We start from the raw sequence: 20,739 nt of genomic DNA, 5'->3' as shown, positions 1-20,739 counted from the left end.
TGGAGAATATGACCTCATTCCCTCTGAATTATTATAACTTTGAAATTAAGGAGCTTTCAGGCAAAGATCTGGGAAAGAGAATAACAGTTCTTTACTAGTATATATGGATAACAAGGCAAACAAACAACAACACCGGCAGCAGCAGCAGCAAACAGAGCAGCAGCCCAGCACCAGCCTCTCTCGGCTGCAGGTGGTTTCCCCTTCGGTGCAGTTCCGCTCACAGCCGGCAGGGGCGCTGGGGGCTCCCGGCCGGGCAGGGCGGCTGCGATGATTCCCCCGCGCCTGCAGGGGGCGCTGTGGCGCGAGCTCGGCCGCATCTCCCTCACGGGGTAATGGCGGGTGAGATGGCAGAAGGGATGGAAAAAGGGTTTCCTTTGCAAAGCCCCAGGGGCAGCTGATCCCGGTGCCCCTCTGGATAGCGAAATGAGCTGTAGCAGGAACCTCGGAAGCAGCAAGCTAGAATGGCAGGGACGAGTGGGGAATTGCTCCCGCGGGTAGCTCACCTCTGATGGCTGGTCCCTGGGTGCAGGCTGTGCAGAGGGGGGCGGCCCCCGGAGAGGAACAGAGTGCTGCTGGGTCCCAGAGCGGCATGCACTGGCTCTGGGCTCTCCAACAGCAGAGAAGCAAAGAAGCAAGCCAGCAAGCCCAGTCACAGTGCCAAAGGAAAAGAAAAGAAAAAGAAACAGGCAAAAAACACAAAGCAACAGTATCCCTGGTCAGAGACACCATGCTGCGTTGCCAGCCGAATCGCCCTCTCAGAGGGAAAGAGCTGCCCCTTGCGCACCCTCCGCCACCAACTTTTGCAGGAGCCCCCAGACTGGCTCTCACCCATCGAGATACTCCCAGAGCCATTGAGGGGGATGGGGGAGGGGGAGGAGGGAGAGGGCCAGCGACCACCCCTGACACAAAACAAAAAATCAAAAATTGAATGGGATTAAAAAACGTCCCAAGACACTTTCTTTAATTGCTTTTTGAAAAATTATAATTATTTAATTATTGACACAATTATTGTGTCTTGGCAGGAGAAAAAGATGTGATAAGGATCATCTGTAAGGTCTTTGTTATTGAGTCCTGCTAATTACTGCTTCTTTACGAGCAAGTGTGTTTCACTTTTAAAAGAAAGGTGCTGGAGCGAATCCAGAGAATGGCAGCAGAGCTTGGTGAAGGGTCTGGAGCACAAGTCCTAAAAGGAGCAGCCAAGGAAACTGGGGATATTTAGCCTGGAGAAAAGGAGGCTCAGGGAGGGACCTCACTGCTCTCTACAACTCCCTGAAAGGAAGCTGTAGTGAGGTGGGTGTTGGTCTCTTCTGCCATGTCTCAAGTGAAAGGATGAGAGGAAATGGCCTAAGCTGTGCCAGAGGAGGGTCAGATTAGATATCAGGAGAAACAAAATCACTGAAAGAGTGCTTTGGTATTGAAATAAGTTGTCCAGGGATGTGGTGGAGTCACTATCTCTAAAAGTGCTCAAGAGCCATCTGGATGTGGCACTTAGGGATACAGTTTAGGCCTGATTTTGTGGTGCAGGGTTGAGGGTTGGACTACATGATCTTGAAGGTCTCTTCCAACTTTGTGATTCTGTGATTCTATGATATGATGATCACCTTGGTTTTAGGAAGCTAACAGTTTTCTAAAATTAAAACAGAGTACTTGGGCAGGAGCTGATGAACCTTCAGAAAAGCAAGTGCTCTTTCCAAATAGCAAGACATTTCAGTCAAGTATGCTCTATCTCTGGTTATCCAAATTTTGAGGTTTGTGGTGGGTTTTATTTGTTTTGGGGTTTTAAAAATATTTTTTACTTTGCATGCTGGCTGTGGTATACTTATATCACAAAAGGTTTGAGAATTACAGCGTACCTATTCCTACCTGTTCCATCTATTAGCAAAACTTTGTTCAACTTCATGTGCCTCTCCTTGATGTAAATATTGTGTTTTATTTTAAGCTGCAAAATTTCGGTTGGGGTCTCTGGATAAATATCAGGGAAGAATCTTTCTTCCACATTATATATTGTTACTGCATTTCATTTAAGTCCATACACTCTCAGCTGTTGTCCACTGCTACTTTGAAGCTCATTCTTCATAATTTTGGTAATAGTCTCCTTGAAAAGGAATTGAACAGAGTGTTTTCTAAAGCTCCTCTTTCGCTTAGCAGTAACCTCTTTCAGAAGCAGTGGCCTCAGAAATAAGTGGTTGCAAGCCAGAAGGATGAGAAGCCTCCTCTGTACATTATTATAAGCTTGGGCAAAGCCTCCTTTTGCCCTGTGTGGATGAAGTAGGTCTGCATGAAAGGTGAGGGTGCTTGCCTGAGAGGAACTCTTCTAACTTCCAGCTCTTCAGGAGTTTGAGGTTCTCTGAGGTTCTTCCCCTCTTCTTCCTCATCTTTTCCTTATACTTTCAATTATAAATATTGTTTCTGTTCACTACAGGTACCCATCTGGTTCTTGCCCTGCTGCTCAAATCTGAGAACTGTCTGAGTCTCCTTTATGTTTGGAGTGATTCCTTTGGAGAAAAATGGAAAGTTTCTTTCCCTTTTTTTGAAATAAAGTATCACATTCTGACCAATCCGTCCTGCTTAGGAGATCCAGGATCTCTTTGCTATCACAGTCTGCTTTTCTGCAGTTTACTCAAGATCATTTGAAGTGCTCAGAAAATACAGTGAATGCAAGATTGGAAAGGAGTAGGGGCAGAGTATGTGCTGCTGATGACAGCACAGGCTATTAAGTTGTTCTGGTTTTTAGTGGGTGGACTGAAGGGAAAGAAGGGCCTATTAAAGCCTTTGGGCTCCCGCATTGGTTCATCAAAATTAAGGCCAGGAGTCTGCACCAAAGATTAATGGTGCAAAGAGTAATTAAAGCTGCTGGAGAGAACTGTTGTGCTACCAAGTATGTGGTGATGAGCATGGTGAGTGTGTGGTGAACACTGATGTTGTGATGGGAGTAGAGGTGCAAGTATCATTCAGCAGGTGGCTGACTCACGTGGCCACAGAATCCAGAAGATATTTCTGAATGCCCAGCATCATTCCTTTTAGTGAAAGGCATGCCTTAGGAAATATGGAGATGTCCTGAGGCTTACACAAAAGGGTCCCATAGTGCTCTCATTCCTCACACCTACACAGTTTTTTTAGGATGAGGCAGGTAGTGATCAGGAACTGAACCAAATCATTCATGAGTTTCATAAATGGCAGGAAAAAATGACTGAATGGGAAAGAGAGGTAAATAATCATACCATTTCTGTTCCCTTCCCTTGTCATAATGTTACTGAGCATGCTATCTGCCTTATTTGTAGGCAGGGATGGAACACAAATGCTTTGGAAGCCATTCAGGACAGGTGATCTACTAGTTTGATCACAACCAGGCAACATTTTAGTTGTGTTAACAGCCAGCAATTGAGGGATCAGATGAAATTTTCTGTGTGCTCCATTTCAGACATTCTATGCTCCAGGCTTCTTCTCTGATGAGATGTTTCAGAAAAAGAGCACCTGGAAAACAATGACACAGCCTTTTACACAGCTAGGCCTTTTCCAGAATAAAACAAAAAATCAAAAAGGCTTTCCTTAAAACAAAGTACCTTATATTATTATATACCTTAGGTATATATACCAATGTACCTTATTATTATTTTAGATGTGCCAAATTTTTATGGCTCTTATGGACCATATTGCTGAGCGACAATCCTCACTAGCCTCCCATTCCCACCTTTGGAGAACGGTAGGCACAATGAGATTTACTAACAGTATGTTTAATAAAGGGCTGGAAGGGGATAGGGATAAGCAAATTTTAGACACTTTTAAAATGCGTTTTTGAAAAATTGCCATTCAGCTTGAGCTGGAAGTAACAGTGGCTGGGAGCACAATGCCTTTAGGTACAGTCGTGTGCACAAACCCAGAGAGCTGAACTGACACATATTGCACTGGAGGGACAGGGAGATTCATTGCTCTTTGTTACTTTGGAAAACAAAGCCAAAATGCCAAAAAAGAGGGTAAACACTCCATTTAACAATGAAGGGGCTGCAGAAAGAATCCGGAATGATGCTCGCTCAGTGCCCTGAAAAGCCCAGCAAAGCTGGTACAGTAGCCAGCACACCCTCCTCTGAAATCTGCATCCTTGAGTTTTCTTTCATCTGTGGTAAATAATTGCTGGGGATGGGATGGTAGTTGATCAAGGTGTAATATTCCATGATATAACAGATGGAGTTGTTTGTTATTTACTGAGCCACACTGAATAGCGAGAGGCATGGTGGTGGCAGTGCCATTCCTGCAGATTCAGAGCTGTCGAGCTTGACCTGTGCATTTCAGAAGGACAGCAAGGGAGAAAACTGCCCTCCAGCTTGAACGTAATGAAGCAGAGATGGAAAATGATTGCTGTTTTTTTTCTTAGAGCCCTGAGAGCAGCAGGTTGGGTGCTTATACCTGTAGAGCCATACAAGAAGACAGCATAAATATTTGATGTGGTAGAATCCAGTCTGATTAAAAGAGTCAGTCATCCCAGATGGATATTGAACAGGAGTCAAAGAGAATCCTTGTATCACAGACAGCTTCAGTTTCTAAATGAGGCAGCATTTATAATGGTACTAAAATACAGCCATAAACAAAGTACATGAAGGCTTGATAGTCACATTAGCAAAGCGGTACAATGAAATTACTGGAAAGAAGGAAAAAAACAACTGGCTATTTGCAGAGCAAGAAAATGGGAACTGGTTTTGACAGATAAGACAATATAGCTGTTGGTCAGAAGAGTTTTGTCTCTCGTTTTTTGTTGTTGTTACTGCAGATGAAAAATGGCACCTTCCAATTCTAAACAGAGAAATTTGGATTTTTTTTTTTTAACACACCTGACTCTCAGGTCTGAGATTAGGGGAAGCATGTTTACAGCTAAACTCAAAACAATAAATTTTATTCAGTGGGTAAGAATTGGGAAAATCTGGGCTGTTCAGAATAGCTGTAACATGGTTTTCATATTGCATAATGACAGAGGTAATTTTTTCAAAGTATGTAACACGAGTAAAAGCAACTGCTCCACAAATAATTTAAAGCTAATTAATTTCTTCAGGTTGCAAATTGTCCAGGAGCAGGATAGTATTTTATTTGAATCCCTGTGGCGACACCCAAAATTGCTGAGCAGACCAGCTGTGGGAATAATGGCATTGCCATTTTGCCTGTAAAAATAGTAGTTTTCTGGACTGTAGTAATATTGACAACTCTTTTGTCCCTCAAATATTCAGAATGATCTTAGGGCCAGGATTTCCCACTTATTACAAGACTTCTAAAATTGGGGAATTTTTTAAGATTTAAGTTATCATGGAGTATGTGATTACAGTGACAGAACTAATTTACACATGAAACTTTTTCTTCTGTTTGTCTTAAAGGGAGTCCCTGGCATTATTAACCAGCTAGAAACTAAGAGCAGGAACCCAGGTTCCTGTTTCAGAGCCCACTTGACATCCCTTACCCACACCCAATGCCAAGGCTGGTCTTGAAGGCTGGGCTCTGCCAAGAGAACCCCCCTTGAGACTCATCAAAGAGGAATAAACATCCTTAAGGCAGGCAGCTCAGAGCAGAAACTCAGTTCTTGGGTTGTTACAGCTTCTTAGCCTACACTGTTGCCTGCTTTTATTGCTTGAAATAAATGTAAACCTTGTCCAAAGGGAGAAGGAGGGTGATGAGGAGGACAAGAGTTACACTTTTTACTTGTTAGAATTTATTGGGAGTTTGGAAAACAGATGTCTAACCTCTATGCTTGGGCAATTTTTAAATTGATGCTAAGGTATGAAGAGCTACGACAACTTCATGTGACTCTTGTAAACAGTACATGAATCTAGAGGGGGAAAAAATCATATTTCTCTAGAGAGAATTATGTATTAACTGTAAGCACATGGAACAAGTAACATTGTGACTATTAAGGGGGAAAAAGAAGAGATGAAATAAGAGTACAGAGATTTCTATCTTCCTGGTATATACTTGTCTTATTCATTGGAAAAGGCTGGGAGCCTTGCTTGCCCATGCCAGGAGCCCATTGTTTCTTAGTGCTGAGCTAGTTGTGTAACCAGTTGGCAAAGGGCTCAGGTAATGAGCTCTGGCAGGAGCGCAATTGGAAATGGGAATTGATATTGAAAGCAGTATCTCCCGTGCTCCCTCCCCTTCAGGAACCCTCAGCTCCTGCGTAGAGACCTGAAATCCTTTGCTTGTTTGTGCTTTAACCTGAAGCAATCAAATCAAGGGAGAGGCCTCATGAATAAATTGGTTGTCCAGGCAGTTTCTGGTATTGATCAAATTCTGCTGTTTATGTGAATTGAGCTGATCTCAGAGTGGCACTTGAATTGACTGCACAGCAAAGGAGCTATTTTGGATAGTACCCTTTCCACATGCATGGCAGTATAGTGAATGTTCCTGTGCCCATCCCACAGTAATAATGAAGGAAGAAATTAAATTTATATTAACTGAATCTGTAAATCTTCACAAAAATGGGACAGTGTACTGTGCAAGCCTCTTCCCAAGATTTGCAGTGGTGCTCAGCTTTGTAAAAGTTTAAAATATCTTCTGCCTAGTTTGACCCTGAACATTGTTTCCCACTATCATTTTCTTGCTGACAATATCCAACAATAAACCCCCAGTGTAAAAAACCACTGATACTGCAGCAATCCCCTTCTAGAAAGGATGGGGAATCAGCATTTTGGATGTGGAAAGAAGGTGAAAAAGCAGAACAAAAGCAACTCTTCTGACAGTATTTATGATCCTAAACCTCTGAAAAAAGTAATTTTGCAGATCTGTTGATATTGTTGTTACTCCTCCTAGCCCCTTTCTAGACTTGCCATCCCCCATCCCATGCCTGATTTTATACCTGCAAATGGGAGAGAATTGGGACAAAGCACACGTGCAGAAATTTACACACGGACATGTGTACACAAAATGCCTTCTCTTTCATTAGCTTCCATCATCATCACCTCCTGCTATGCCAATAAACCTTTGCACCTGTCAGCTGCATAAGAGATTTCTGAAATGGAAAGCGGGAAACCTTTCAGCAGTTTGGTGAAGCCAGGCATGCCAGCTGTTAATGATCTTGCAGTAAGGGCTGGGAACTTCAGGTCATCTTCAGGCAGTGACAACAGGAGAAACTGGGAGGCAAGACATAACCTGTCATATCATATCTCCTTTATTTTGTTAACAGATGGTGGTTTAGAGGAGTCAAAGTCAGAGTCACAGGCAGCAGCTGCCAGTCAGAGCACATTGGTGTTTAGCAGACATCCCAAATACTGCATTAGACATCAGGGTGTCTTGGTGAGAAGGGCTGCAGGCTGTACTCACGTAGAGACAGTCAATAGGACAAGAGAGAGTGGTTTTAACCTGAAAGAGTAGGTTTAAGACTGGATATTAGGAGGAAGTTCTTTACTCAGAGGGTGGTGAGGCCCTGGCACATACTGTCTTGTGAAGCTGTCGTTGCCCCATCCCTCAAGGTGTTCAAGGCCAGGCTGGATGAGGCTTGGAACAGCCTGGTCTAGTGGAAGGTGTCTCTGCCCATGGCAGGGGGATTGGAACTAAATGGTTTTTAAGCTTCCTCCCAGCCCACACAATTATTCAGTGATTTTTCAAAATTTTATTTTTCATAGAGCTGCTTCCCTCAGATAATCAAAATGTATCACAATCTGAATGTCTCTGTATCTTCCTTGATTAATCAGTGTTTTCATGGTCCCTCAAATTTCATATTGATTTTGCCAGGAGAAGTCAGGCAGGGATTTTGAAACACCTGCTCAGTCTTGTACTTGACAAATTCCTGCCATATTTGTGTGGGGTCACCTGGGTTTATCCTTTGCATAAGCCAAAAAGACAGGTGGGCGAGCACTGGGAAATCTTGGGGATGTTGGTGCATAAAAAACTTCAGGAGATAACCACACTCACTCTCATGAATTCCCTGGAGAAGCATCTGGGGTCTGATGCACCCACAAAGGGGCCATTTAAGGCACTCGCAGATATGCAGCATTCTCAGTCACAGATGTTTACAGGCATTTTGTTTGTGTCTGCGGGGAGATGACTTTAAACCAGTGAGGAAGAGGTGAAGCTCGTGATACAATGATCCATGGAAAAGTTTCTGCATGAGAAGTAAGGTCTGTTAAAATTATGAGTAACATTTCCATCACTGTAAAGTCATCCATCCCCCAAGCTTGGTAGGACCATAGGTCAGGCATTGGAATAGGGTGCCCAGGGAAGTGGTGGAATCCCCAGCCCTGAAAGTGTTCAGAAGATGAGTGGATGTGGCACTTGAGGACATGGTTTGGTGGTGTATGTAGCAGTGCTGGGTTAACAGTTGGACTTGATCATAGGGGTCTTTTCCTACCTTAACAATTCCATGATTCTGTGACTCTATAGGTAGTGTGCCAGAAGTTGCCAATGAAAATAGCATTGCCGTCACAGCAAGAAGAGAGGAAACTAAATTCCCGATGACACCATTGGCTTGCAGATAAAATTAGAAGGAAAAGTGGCTGAAATTTTCAATGGTAGATACATTTTTATGGACAAAATAAATGTAGTACACTCCAGTGGACTTTAAAACCCCACTTCAGAATTCCACAGGAAAAAGAAGGAGGTTTTTCAGAGGTGGTGAAGGTTTAATCTGTGTTGCTGAAGGGGTACATTATTTCAGTTTAGGAATAAAATGTTTTTGAAATATCTGAGTCCTTACTATACTCTGCTGTCTCATTATAACCACCCAAATGCCTGGATCACTTAGTGACCAGTCACCTGATATCCTGTAGTTCAGTCACAGGATGGGTGCAAAGGCTTTACAGCAGCCACAAAAGTAGAGAAGTAGCATGATGGAATGTAAATAAAAATTGGCTTCTTAGCCAAGGGCAGAATAGTAGAATTCTGTCTAAAACAGCAAATCCTTTTTTTTTTTCCTTTTCAAATATTGTTAGAGTTTGAATGCAAGCTTCCAGACAAACCTGAGGCAGAAGAGATAAAAATGTTGAGTTATAGTGATAAAATGCATTTTCCTACATTCATATTCTAGTTTGTGTCTGAATACCTAGTATATTTGAACTTTTCACTGTATTTATTTTCTTTCTGCTATCTAGAGAAACTTTATAACAGTGAGTAAGTCCCCATCATATATTTCATTTTATGAGCAGAAGGAATTCTCTAAAAGTGATGAGAAAAGAATGGTGGGGAGGCAGAAGCACACACCACGATGTGGTTTTAACAATCCCAGTTAAAAAGAGCATGAATTGCTAAAAATATTCAGGCAATTATTTTCAAAGCATGTTCCTCCCCCTATATCCTCTGTCCTCTTCTCTAGTGGGTGCCACTATACAGCAGTGAAGTCTACAAAGGTAAGAGCATGCCAGAAGGAAAACAAAAAACCAGGCATGAGGAGTCTGAGAATTAGACATCAATCAGGTACTGTGAGTATTGATTTTTCTCCTTCTTTGGCTTATATTATAGGGATACAAGAGCAAGAGGAAACTTCTGTGGAGCCTATGAAAATTGACCTTGCAAGTCAAGCAGCAGACGTTTCAAATAAGGATGGTATGTTGTTCTATTGTTTTTAATTAATTTTTTAGGGTAATGGCTTTAAACTGAGAAAGGGCATGTTTAGATTAGATATTAGTAAGGAATTGTTCACTATGAGGATAGCAAGGCAGTAGAACAGGTTGCCCAGAGAGCTGTGGATGCCCCATTCCTGGAAGTGTTCAAGGCCAGGCTTGCGAGGGCTTGGAACAACTTGGTCTGGTGGAAGTCTCCTTGCCCATGGGAGGGGAGTGTAACTAGATGGTCTTTAAAGTCCTTTCCAAGCAAAACCATTCTATGATTCTGTGTACTGTCCTGAAGTTGATACCTAGCATTGCCTTTCTGGAGTTTGTTTATATGTTTCCTCCTAAAAAAATTGAGTTATATTTATAATCTCTTCAACTGAGTAATTTTGAGAGTTTCTACTGTCTTGTGAGTCTGGCAGAAGTAACTTTCAGCACTGTAGCCCTGCTTTTTGAGTTAATTGGGTTAATGTGTTCAGTTGGTATGTTCCACACTGCCTGCCTTTTAACTAAGTAATATTTTAGACCCAGGGTAGTTTTGGTCTTGATATCGAATTGGCCAAGAGGTTGGGGGTTTAATACTGCACTCAGAAGATATTTCTGAAAATTTCTGTTCTAGGGTCCAGGTCCATCAAGGGGGAAGTGTTTGGCAGTATAACCACTCTGAAGTTGTGGGTTAGTCTCATTCTAGGTCAGCTCTGATTTCCTTTCCTCCTCCTTCAGTGTCCATGTATAGGTCAGTCTGGTAACCGTTCTCTCACTAGAAATTTTACTGTTAATAAAACAACCACAATTTTATTGACCCAACAGCAGTTCCAGCCAGGTTTGTGGACATAATCAACCCAAAATTCCTGACTTGGAAATTACATTCCTCCAACATTGACCTCAGTGAGCTGATGACCTATCTCTGTGGCAAATTCCAGCAAGGGCCGAGTACTAGGAAGCTACTCAAAATCTGCAGTGTGTAACATCCTTGTAAACAAAAAAATAATTGACCTTCTTGATTTATCCTGTGTGTAAAGAAATAGTGGCAGGAATTGGCATACTGGTGCTTAGGTTTTGGCGAGGCAGACCCTTTATCACTTGTCTTGGTCAGTTCTTGTAGCGTAACAGAGCTACATACAGGGTTTTTTTGGGTTTTACGTGAAGGGGCTTTTTTAGTGCCCCAAACAGCAGTGGGTTTGGGACTGGGGGTCCAATCCTCATTTTATACCCATAGACTCCTCTCTGTAGTGAAGGCTATTTTTTAACTCTTTCTTTAACCTCCTCAACATTGCCATAATATAAATTGAAGGCACACTTTTTAACATCTCAAAGACAAACCAATTATATTCTTTTTGCTATGACACGAAGAATCTGATGTTGATTTCCTTTCTCTGATGTCAGATTGTGCTGCAGCATTTGAATTGGTGACTGATTAGATACTGGCCTGTAACAAAGTTTCCAAGCATAGGAAAAGAAAGTGTGCATAATGAATTTTCTTTTTTTAAAAAATACTAGAGATTATGCTATTACTAGTAGAAGTGCAGAATAAAGCCAAAGCAGCCTTCTTGACTCATCCTTTGAACAAACAAACCCAAAAGTCATAACACATTAAAACATTTGAATTGTGAATCCATGGGATAGTTTGGGCTGCTTAGTGAAAACAAATCCAAATTTACTAAAGAAGTATCTTAAGGGATTTCTGGGCTGGAAAGGAAAGCAATTGCATAGCTGTTTTAACATGTGCCATAGGACAGGACAGCAGGATCAGCTAGTGGTTTCCGAAATGAGGATCTTGATAGGTTTCTCTGTTTCAAATCTTGCTTGTCTTGTAGGGTCTTCTGCATATGACTCATTTTGTACCTTCCTTTTCTTTGAACTTTCTAAGGTATATGAAAGGACAGGAAAAGGGTGTTTGCTTAGGCTGCCAAAAAGTGCTTCACTTGTCAGGCAAATCTTTGTTTCTAGACAGCTTGAGTTGCTATTAGGATTATATTACAGGATATTTTTCCTTGTGGACATATACTGCATGTTTTAAAAAAAAAAAAAGAGAGGAAGGATCAAACTCATTCCCTTTGACAGTAATTTTTATGTAAATTGCCTATTTCTTTCTCTGGTCTTCTTTCTACCCCAGAAGATCTTATTGCTTCACAGCTGAAAGCACAAGCATATATCACCGCATCCCCCTTGGCAGCCTAGCTCTTGTGGTTTAATTTCATGTACAATGGCACAGCGAAAAGTGCATTAGAGATGCGGAGTTTAGACAGCTTAGGTGGATTTCGATATTGGTTCATCCAGTGGGCAGGTCCATGAAAGTGATAAATACTTGAGAAATTACTATTACTTGAAACCTGGGCTTGATTCTCCATCAGGAAAACTGTCAGAAGGTGCATCTGTAGCCTGGACAGGGCCATATGTACAGACACATATTTGTCCTGCCTGTTTCCATCAGCCCCCAGAGCAAAGACCCCTGGATATTAAATTTCTTGTACCCAGGAGAGATTTGCTGATTCGTTGTTTTTTTTTTTTAATGACGGCAAACCCCACCTTTGGTGATTGGGCTCTTAGATGGCATTTCCCTGACAGCAGCCTTCTTTTTCTTTCTTTTTTTTTCATTATTTTTTCTTTGTCCCTTTCTTTTTCTTTCTTTTTTTTTTTCTTCTTTCTCTTTATACCACCAAAGCTGTAGAGACTACTAAGGCAGTTTTTCATTTCCAGCTGGTATTAGTCAGATCAAACGTTTCACAATGGGGTGAATCACCTTTTTTATTTCAAGCCCGTGGAAAGATGCATCCTGATTTAAATCAAAACACTAGTATTTTGGTGTCATCTGCTGTCCAGGCCTATGGCATAATATCCTGGGCTAAAGAAATGCACTCACTCTCTTACAGACGACTTTTACTTGGCTCTCCAGGTCTCCCATTTGACTGTCTTCTCCACATAGATGCTGTGCTGTCACTCCTGGCTAGCTGACCTTTCAGCACATAGCTGTCTTGCTAGGATGAGGAATAATGCTGCACTGCCAAAGCACATCCCCCAAGTCAGCAGCAACAGCAGTGCTGTGAGGGATGGGAATTATTTGCTGGGTTATTCCTTCTCCTCTTGGAAGGAACTTTCTTGCTTTTGGGGGAGAAATCCCTGCCTGGTCATCATTTGAGAGCTGATAGTTTTGGCCCCCAACAGCTCAAAATTTAAGAAAAACCAGACAGAGAATGTCGACATCCATCACACAGAGATGTCTATTTCTGGCATAAAAGGCCATCCATGAAGGTGCAGAAGGAGGTGCAGGTAAAACTGAATTTAGGAGACGTGCACCTCTTTGCACTCCAGGTGCTTCTCTGAGTTGTTGGATGATGTAGCATATGATGGGGAGGTGCCACAAGACCGCTAAAGTGAATTAGCAGTTTAACACCTCTAAAAACCTTGTTTACTGGGGAGAAGTCCCATTTTGGCTTGTGAGGTGATTGGATGTAGAACACCCAGGGCTAATGATGCCATCCTGACACCACCTCATGCTGGGAGGCAGCAAGGACTGTGAGTCACATCCCCACCATACCTGGTGGCAGTTCTTCAATGTGTTCTTGTGCTATGTGCTTCGCTGCTGTGTTGTTTTCTGGCTAAACAGAGAGAATTTTGTGGGTGGCGTCATAGTGGCATATGTTGGGGTTCACTCAGTGGTCTGCAGAAGCCTATCCTTCAGTCAGACCTTCCTGTCCCTACTAGAGCTCATGCAAAGAGCCAAGCTCGGTCACAAACACACAGGAAGAAGTTCAACTGGGATGCTGACAGAGCCTAATCACAGGTTCCAAGTCCAGATTTATTTTGCAAGAGGTTTCTGTAGAACATGAGTGAAGGCTGACGGTATTTTCAACAAATAACTGCCAGTGAAGCTGTCCAGCATAATGAGGCTGGGAGAGGATGCTGTTGTCAGTATGCAGCAGCCTTCCTTCAGTGATTTTTTTATTAAGCATCCTGTCTTTGCTATGCAAATGTGGTAAAGAACACAAGCTTGCTAAATGTGATGCGCATCAGAGCTCTGTAATCAGGAGAAGATACTCTTCTTATTATTCATCACATACATCCAGGAAGCCATTACAGTATCTGCTCTGCATATGGATGATTTATATGAATAATTTACAAATAATTCATCAAAACCCTAACAGGTACATTGACATGATATTGATTCAGAAAAGAGATCGTACTGCCTGACTGGAAGTAGCATTGTTATTGATTTGGGGTTTTTTTCCTTCCTCTCTCCCATCTTACCTTAATTTCCAAATCTTCTACTCATGTTTGAGGTTTTTTCCTGTCACCCAAGTCAAATGACTTGTAATCTGCAGGTGATACCACGACACAAAGCAAAGGTAAAGAAAGAAAAAAATTGTTTTAATAAAAATGGCTTCATTCAAATTCAGTGCAGAATACTAGATAATAGTCTTAAAACTGCAGGTATTTATGTTTAGCCTCACAACCAATCATACCTGCCATAGTTTAGATGATAGTTTTGACAAACGTCATGGTGAAGTGAGTTTAAGCCTTCTATTTAATTTTTTTCGGGGTTTTTTGGGGTTTTTTTTGTAATTTTAAATGAAAATAAGGTTGGCTTTGTAAGTGGATCCTACACTAACAAACCATTATTGTAGGAGTATAGCAACATTGCCTCTAAATCCTCCCCTAGGTTCCAGCAATTTGCAGTTCAAGAACTTCGGGAAGCAGCATCTCTGTAACTGAGACAGCGTCAAAAGTGTCACAGCTTGACTCCTGCAATTTAGGGACATGGTTTAGTGGCACTTGGTAGTGCTAGGTTTTTTGGTTGGACTCAGTGATCTTAAGGGTCTTTTTCCAACCTAAATTATTCTATTTTTCTATGGAAGTGGATCTGTGTTCATCCTATGGCTCAACCCTGAGTCCTACTAGGGACTTTGTCAGAAGGCAGTGTTTGAATCAGAGGGTCAAGATTTGAGTCTGAGGGTCAAGGCCACTTAGTCCAGCAAAACTCTGTATCACTCTTTGGCAATACCTATATCTCTGCCTGTGGCCTACAGAGAGAGATGAAGGTCATTATGACCTTGATCTGGACTCCTTGGTTGGGTGCCAAAGTCAGACTGGATGGATGTGGACCAAAGAGAAAATCTAGAGTCAGAGGCTTGCCTTTCTAGTGATGCTAAAGCCTGCATCCTTGCAGGACTGTTTGTCATGTTGTCCAGGGAACTCCAGATTAGGATGGGTCCTCTAAGAGACCTACTCAATGACTTAAGAGATTTCTTAATGCAATAAATGTCCCTTTTGGTTTAGAGGCAGTTATTACTCCACATGATAAACGTAACGAGTATCATTAATAGAGTCTAATGACCATCTCATTTCTTTTTCAGCTGAAGTGAATAGTCAAGTTGAAAGTATAAACGATCAAATGGAAACAGAGCGGAAAGCTTAAGTAACAGGTAAGATCTTTACAACTATTTTTTCTCCCCTATTTTTCCATACAGTTTCTGTATGAAAACTTGCTTTAAAAACACCTGAATTAAAGTTAAAATTCACCAAACTTAAAAAATAAAAAATAGGAAGTCAGAATACAAAGGATGTCTAATATGGCCCGTATTTCATCATAAAAAGAAAGACTTGATTTGTCAAGCAAATATTACAGCTGCAATCTGCAGCTGTAATGGGTTTAGGTAGCGCATGGTCTTAGATCATCAGAGGGCAAAACAGCACTGAGATAAGGAACAGAAGAATAACTGACCAAACAATTTTTGGCATAGCTTTGGAAAATGACAGGCAATTTATATTGGTTGGAACCAAGCTCAATTCTGTATGAGCTGTGTTCTGGGAACAAAAGGGTCACATGATAAGGGGTTTTTTGCCCTTGGCTCTCCAGTACCTAAAGTCTCTTCAGCAATACCACTGAAAAACAAGCCAAAGTCAGAGAGCTACCTTCTGGAGCTCTGCTGCCTTTTGGAGCTTTTTTTTTGGCTTTACACACTAAATGATAGTGCTGTGGCTGGAGCAGTGGTAGTTGTCGAGGCAGTGTTTTTCATAGGCACAAACAGCATTTCCTCTAGACTAAAATGAATAATGTAGTGGGAAGACAGAAGTCCAAGGCTCTTCATTAACAAAAAGAAGTAGTAGCCATTTCTCCCTCAGAAGTAGCTTTCAGTGCACACTGCTTCCTTTGGTGTAGGGTTTTTGAGAAATACCAGTATCATCAACAGCAACATGCTATATTTATCCTTGTAATGGGGTTTCATGTAGCACAAGAGCAAGCTATACAGTGGAGGCAGCTGTAACACAGAGTTTTAAAACACAAGGTCTTATTACTGAATTAGTGACTCTTGGTCCTTATCGGCATACAGGTGATGTGCTACTATACTGCTGGAGTGAGAAGTAGCCCTGATGGTGTCCCGTTTAAAAAGTACTGAAGTAAAAATAGGATGCACCCTCAAAATACTAATTAAAGTACAGTGTCCATAACTCTTCCTCCCCCTCCCTTAGCTTCTTGTTCAATCAGAAAAAGAGGAAATAATGAAATCCTTAAGTTAAAAATACATCAATATGTTAATATCCTTCCTCTGTTTAAAGACATTTATTTGAATATTACACTTTTCATGTAGCCCTTAAGAAGTCTGTGTCTCATGCTGCATTTTCCCATAGAAATTATTATCTGTGAATGTTTAGGGCTGGAGTAATTTTTGCTCATGAATTAGCAATCAATTAATAAATCTCTTCACTTCCACTGCAATATGTGGCTTTGCAGGCACCTTTCTGATGCAAAGGGGCCGGATCCTGGGCACACCATGTCTTGCTCAGCAGTTCAATGGCATGCACAGGATTAGAAGCAGTCATCAAATTCATTGCAACTCTCTGTCAAAGTCATCCTAACTCCATTGCTACTGTTTTAATTACTAAGAGCAATCCCCAGGGAGGATTGATCAGCCTGTTAAGCTTCAGAGAATCTCACATGGGTCTTTTTGGAGTCAAGGAGGTCCATGCACTTGCTATTTTTTGTACTTTAATGTGTTGTTTGTATCACCAAAGTACCTGCCAGAGCTGGGGGTCTCTGGTATCAAGCTGGTGCTTGATGGTGCTATGGAAAACCAAGACACCCTGATAAGCACAGATAATTTGCTCACCCAATATTAGCTGTTATATATAAGCTGTGTCACACACACACATTGGACAAAAAAAAGAAACTGTAGGCATCTGTTGCTGGAAACATGAGACCTGGGTTCTGTGCAGACATTTGAAAATTTTACTGTTTTTTTCCACTTTTCTCTCCACTGCTGTAGTGAAGGAAGGATGCAGGAGAGGAGAGACCCAAGGAAACCCTACGGGAAGGCACTGACATCCTACAGCATCATTCTTGGCCGAAAAGAGCACCCAGAGAAGATCAGTGGGTTGGGAGGGGGGTAGCTTTTGAGGGAATGAGTCTTTGCTTTAATTTCTCTTTGTTCTTCGTTCCATTTCGTTCTGTAAGCCTGTTGGAAAGAATCATAACTTCCCAGGTGTAATGATGTTTTGCAATTAACCCTGCATTTACAACAGTTTCTTCTGAAATGTGAGTCCCTGGCTTATACTGGGTCTCTTTTCCTCCTGCATCATACCATCAGTAGCCTCTTTCCGGGCCCACCCCTTTTCTAGCATCATTATCTTCTTTCCCATGATCAGCCTATGCTGTGCCATGTCCTTACATGTGAATAACACATGCGGCCTCAAACAGCCAGCACCCCAAATCCAACTTCCTTTTTCCAGTTAGTTCTGCACATCTCAAAACCAGTGCTGTAAGTACGACCTTTGGGTACAGGTAGGCAACAGACATTTCCTCTATGCTGGAAAGACTGTGCATTCAAGGCATCTTTAAATACAGCTCCTGGCTTTAATAGCTTCACACAGCAGCTTTTGTGAACCCTCATTACATTTTCCACTGCATATGCATGAATTTTTATTTTTTTTAAAAAGCAATTAACAGTTATTTGAATGTCTCTCCATATGTCACTTGTTCTGCCAGCAAATGCTGCACTGAAATTTGTAGAAAAGGAGCAAAAGGTTTCCATGTACATTTCCCAAAAGTGCTGTAACCAAAACAGACAGAAAATACACTGGATGGAAGAGCACACAACCTGTGTCCATAGTGGGATGTGCTACAAATTGTATTTTAAAGAGCTGCTAAGAATAATTTGATCATTTTAAGCAAAGTAATTGATTCTAATTTGATCATTTTAGGAAAAATAATTGATTATGGTTTTTTCTTTCACCCCAAATACTCCTGAATCATAGAATAGATATTTAATATTTGGCCAGAAAAAGAAAGTTTAAAAAAAGGTAGACATATCTCTATCCTTCTGTAATCTGGGTTCATCCCAGCTAGAGTAGTTTCGATAATAAATCCTGTGCTGGAGTAAAAGGAAGTCAAGGGGGACCCAAGCATACCTAACATGGGCTACAACAGTCAGTGCTTGTTAATTCAAAAGGGTGTCAAGGAGAAACAAGGATTAGAAAGGAAAACAGGAAAAGCATCAGATTACACACATAGAGTACAGCCCCTAGAAAGGGAGCCCCCCACACACACTCCCCTTCTCTGTGGGATTCCAGCATGTTTGCTTGAGGTGGGATCAGAAGCGTATTTCTGTGTGCTGCCTCCAGTGGTATATTCACCCAAGTGTGACTAGTGCCAGAGAGGCTCTCAAGGAGCTTCTTCATCACCTGGAGTGGATGCACAACTCCAAATTGGATTGATTGTAGGAGTAAATGAGTTAATTTAAGTCTATGTATCAGTTTGAGAATTTTGCTAACATTACCTATAGTTGATAACTACAGTTCCTCTGGCTCTTTTTCTCTCCAAATACCCTTGAAAGGACTCCTTGTTCCCTTTGAGGTGCCTCTGATGCTTTCCTTTCCCATCCTTGGGGTCATGCTTGACAGAACATGTCTTTTGGGATGTGAACTTTTCTGCATGGTCCCTTGTGTTTCTGTGTATTTTCCATACTGGGTTATTATGATTGAAACAGGCTGTCATAATAGGTAGGTCAGGAGTAGATAAATACATCAGGAGGATGGTATAACTTTGATAACTTCAACAGACTATCCAGTCCCCTGAATGTACTGCTGTACCTGTTTTGATCGTGCTTCCCCATGGGCAATATTAACATTAGCCATGAATCAGATGTCCCTCTTTTTTCAGCAACTTTGGTTTTAGCAAGGGAGCCAAAGGGACAGCCCCACAGGAGGCTGGATGCTGAAGTGTGATCATTCAGAAGGAGATAAAGATTCCTTAAATGTCTTGTGAAGACTGACTAGCAGTTAAAGAAAAAAATTAGCTGCAAAGATGCATCATATTAGGCACCCTCTAGCCCCTGACAGTAATTTCATTTTGCTTTTTATTTAACCTTGGTAGACAATAGTGAGTCTTCGAAACAACCATTTGCCCAATGATGTGTCAGCAAGGCATGAATTCCAGAAAGTGTAAAGCAAGGAAACCTATGACTAGATTAAGTCCTTACTGTACTATTTGCAGCCTTGTTTATATCTGTGTTCCTTTGGCTTGCTTTTGGTTTGAGTTGTTGGCATTTTTCACTACTCATAAAGTGAGTATACTTTGGCAGCATGAGTTCTCAGCTGTGTTAATAATAGTCCATGCAGTCAGTCTCTGATGTTCTTCTGGAGATGCAGAAAAGTAACAAGCTGGTTTTGTAGAAGAGCAAGCATTAGATGGAGAATCACTGGTATTTATGTCAAGGATTTTGGTTTAAACTCAAAATGTATTCACAGAAGGTGGCATAAAGGAAGTAGCAGCCTTTGGGTGCTGATGTTTGCATTCAGCGTAAGAGGCTCTGCTTGATTGTTGTTTCTCCTGTGTCTGAAAGTGCTCACCCCTACCATTAGGCATGATATTCCTCAGGCTGGTGACTGCTCCCATGATGACATCCAAAGGTAATACTTAGTCTGTAATAATGGGTCACTGCAGCTAATTGTCACTCTTTCTATAAAGCACTGAGAAAGCCTCTCTTTGAATTAACACTGTTCTGCTTTAGGACTTGAATGAAATTGTATTTAAAAAAAATAAGAGTTTTCTCTATATGCAGTGCATGCTGGCTTTGCTTTTAAAATTACAAAATTTAACAGAGTATGTGGATCTATTTTCTCGAGGAATAGGGATTTTTATCATATTATTCATCCAGGATTTGCCTTACCCTGACATTTGTGATATAAGTTTTAAAAAAGTGTAAAAATCTAAAAAGGTAATTTTCTTGACCAAAAAATATGTTTTTACTTCAATGCAAAGAAATGTAGAATGTTGCTTGCAAAATGTCTTCTAATAGATGGTCTAGCAGTTATATGGGTTAACATAGGCCTTTTTTGTTACTTTGTCATTTACATGATGAACCCATCTGAGTCTCATTACTTTCCTTGTAACTTAAAGAACTGATGCCTTCATACTACCTTGTTAAAGCAAAGTGTTAATAAAGCTTGTCCTGAAGACAAGGCAATGCCACTCCCGTGTTTATTACCTCCTCACCAAGTCAATGGTGCAGAGGTCATTTTGGTTGTCCATGAAGGACATTTAAGTTTGGATGTGCCATCCGCAACACCTACAGCTAGATCCTCACTAAAATTTGTCATTTGGTGGATTCTTGTAAGAACCAGATACCTCCTGGCAGGGGGGATTTTTAGAAGATTTTGAAGCTCAAAGGGGAAAAAGTGTCTTGGCTGGTCCCATTGCTGCACAAGAGATGTTACAAAAAGTGTCCTGTTGCACTAAATCCCAGCATCTGTTATCTGTCAAAGAATATTCCATATATATGGAGTATAATACTCCACAGGTATAATAGAGAATTATGTATGCTAGATGTTATCAGTCCTTTCTACCATCACTTATTTAAAAAATGGGTAGGTAGAGGATACTTCAAAAATCGCAAAAGTAGCTTTTTTTCTTCCCATGAGACTGACATAGCTGAACTGTGTGTATTGACCCAGCCTTACTCTTCTCATCCAAGGCTTTAAGTGAGGGAGTTGGCTGTGTGGGTTCAACACTCTGCAAGAAATGGCTTCGTTCTCTGGAATCTCACCTTTCCTTGCATGCAACCCTTGGACTGCCAAGTGGAAGAGGACAAGGTATAGGAGATGCATGGCAGTAGGGAATGTCTGCCTTTTTGCTGGATGCAGGCCCCAAATGTATATATGGTCTGAGCTAACCTGAGAGAGATAAATACCAGCAATAGCTGTGATTCTCACTGGCTTCAGCTGT

General features: G+C 41.4%; 1 protein-coding gene and 1 long non-coding RNA gene across 9 annotated transcripts in view; one reads left to right on the top strand and one right to left on the bottom strand.

Moving 5' to 3' along the window:
* LOC125323583 overlaps positions 1 to 784 on the bottom strand; it is a 35,643-nt gene extending 34,859 nt beyond the window's left edge. The window contains exon 1 of one of the 2 annotated variants that reach the window (XR_007202565.1): positions 504 to 784. This is a non-coding gene — a long non-coding RNA (uncharacterized LOC125323583). The remainder of the gene's footprint in view (positions 1 to 503) is intronic. The other variant, XR_007202566.1, reaches the window with a different exon arrangement.
* Positions 1 to 19,976, top strand: part of MACROD2 (mono-ADP ribosylhydrolase 2) — an 895,327-nt gene extending 875,351 nt beyond the window's left edge. For all 7 annotated transcript variants that reach the window (XM_048298703.1, XM_048298702.1, XM_048298700.1 and 4 more), the window contains 3 exons: positions 9,430 to 9,513; positions 14,873 to 14,941; positions 16,784 to 19,976. In XM_048298703.1, the coding sequence (XP_048154660.1) occupies positions 9,430 to 9,513; positions 14,873 to 14,934 (146 nt within the window). In that variant the 3' untranslated portion in view covers positions 14,935 to 14,941; positions 16,784 to 19,976. The remainder of the gene's footprint in view (positions 1 to 9,429; positions 9,514 to 14,872; positions 14,942 to 16,783) is intronic.
* Positions 19,977 to 20,739: the final 763 nt, after the last annotated feature.

Source organism: Corvus hawaiiensis, chromosome 3 (assembly GCF_020740725.1).
Source record: "Corvus hawaiiensis isolate bCorHaw1 chromosome 3, bCorHaw1.pri.cur, whole genome shotgun sequence".
Taxonomy (NCBI): Eukaryota; Metazoa; Chordata; class Aves; order Passeriformes; family Corvidae; genus Corvus; species Corvus hawaiiensis.
This window is presented reverse-complemented; position numbering and strand designations above follow the sequence as displayed.